This window comes from Gavialis gangeticus, unplaced genomic scaffold (assembly GCF_001723915.1).
Source record: "Gavialis gangeticus isolate Ggan-Ray unplaced genomic scaffold, GavGan_comp1, whole genome shotgun sequence".
In the NCBI taxonomy this organism is placed as follows: domain Eukaryota; kingdom Metazoa; phylum Chordata; order Crocodylia; family Gavialidae; genus Gavialis; species Gavialis gangeticus.
The window spans coordinates 180,366,093-180,367,174 of NW_017729024.1; the positions used below are offsets into that span (position 1 = coordinate 180,366,093).

A 1,082-nucleotide genomic window follows, 5' to 3' on the forward strand; every position below is an offset into this window, starting at 1 on the left:
GCCTTCGAGAAGTCGCACTACCCCGACGTGTACAGCCGCGAGGAGCTGGCCATGAAGGTCAACCTGCCCGAGGTGCGGGTGCAGGTGAGTCCCGCCGCCCCCCGGCTCCTCCTTGTTTGCTTTTGAGCCGACTCATCTTTAATCCCCGGATCCTTCAAATGTTTGAAAAGCTCTACATGTTTGCTAGTCATCGGGGAAAAATCTGGGAGCGCTTCCAAGCCGCGCCAGGGAAAGCGCTGCGCCTCTCATCCCGTCCGGGGAGCGGCGGCGCCGGGCCCGGCTGGGCTGCAAGGATGGAGCTGAGCCCCCGGCTGGGCCGGGCCGGGATCGGGCCCGGGCTCCCCGCGGGGCAGGCGGGCTGCCATCGCTGTGCCCCCGCCTGACCCGTGCCTGGCCGGGGCGGGCTAAGACGCCTTTCCCGACTGCTTTCTGCGCCGGATCTGGCCGGCGGAGCGCCCGCCGCACGGGCTGCGAAGCCCGAGGGTGCCGGGAAGAGCGAGGGACCAGCGTAGCCGCCCCCCCTCGCGGGCACCGCGGGGCGGGCACTGCTCCGTGCAGCCCCGCCGGGCCTCGGCTCTCGAGGGAGCAGGGTCGGGACATGCTCGCTGCCGTGGCCGGGCCAGACCCTCGAGGGGACAAACGGGGCTGTGTGCCCCGGCAGAGACGGAGGCGCGGGGTCCCCTGTCTCCTTGCACCTCCAGCTCGGGTGCAAGGACCGGTCCCTGCCGTGCCTGCAGCTGGGGCCAAGGAGCCGCTTCCTCGAGGGGCTGCGTGAAAGCAGCGGCCGCCTCGCAGTTCCTGTCCGCTGAGAGGCGGTGAACGGGAGCCCCCAGGGCCCGGGCCTGCCTTTTAGCCCTTCGCAACCCCCCCCCGCAGCGTCTCCCCCCCGGCCGGGCTGGCCCGCGTGCACTAACCCGGCGCGGCCCTTGCAGGTCTGGTTCCAGAACCGCCGCGCCAAGTGGAGGCGGCAGGAGAAGCTGGAGGTGACGTCCATGAAGCTGCAGGACTCGCCCATCCTGTCCTTCAGCCGCTCCCCGCCCGCCGCCGCCGGCCTCGGCACCAACCTGCCCCTGGAGCCGTGG

The 1,082-nt window shown here is 71.6% G+C and overlaps 1 protein-coding gene across 1 annotated transcript in view; it reads left to right on the forward strand.

Moving 5' to 3' along the window:
• RAX (retina and anterior neural fold homeobox) overlaps window positions 1-1,082 on the forward strand; it is a 26,546-nt gene that overhangs the window by 25,170 nt on the left and 294 nt on the right. The window contains exons 3-4 of the mRNA XM_019518300.1: window positions 1-84; window positions 933-1,082. The exon at window positions 1-84 is cut by the window's left edge and continues 16 nt beyond it; the exon at window positions 933-1,082 is cut by the window's right edge and continues 294 nt beyond it. Coding sequence (XP_019373845.1) covers window positions 1-84; window positions 933-1,082 — 234 coding nt within the window. The remainder of the gene's footprint in view (window positions 85-932) is intronic.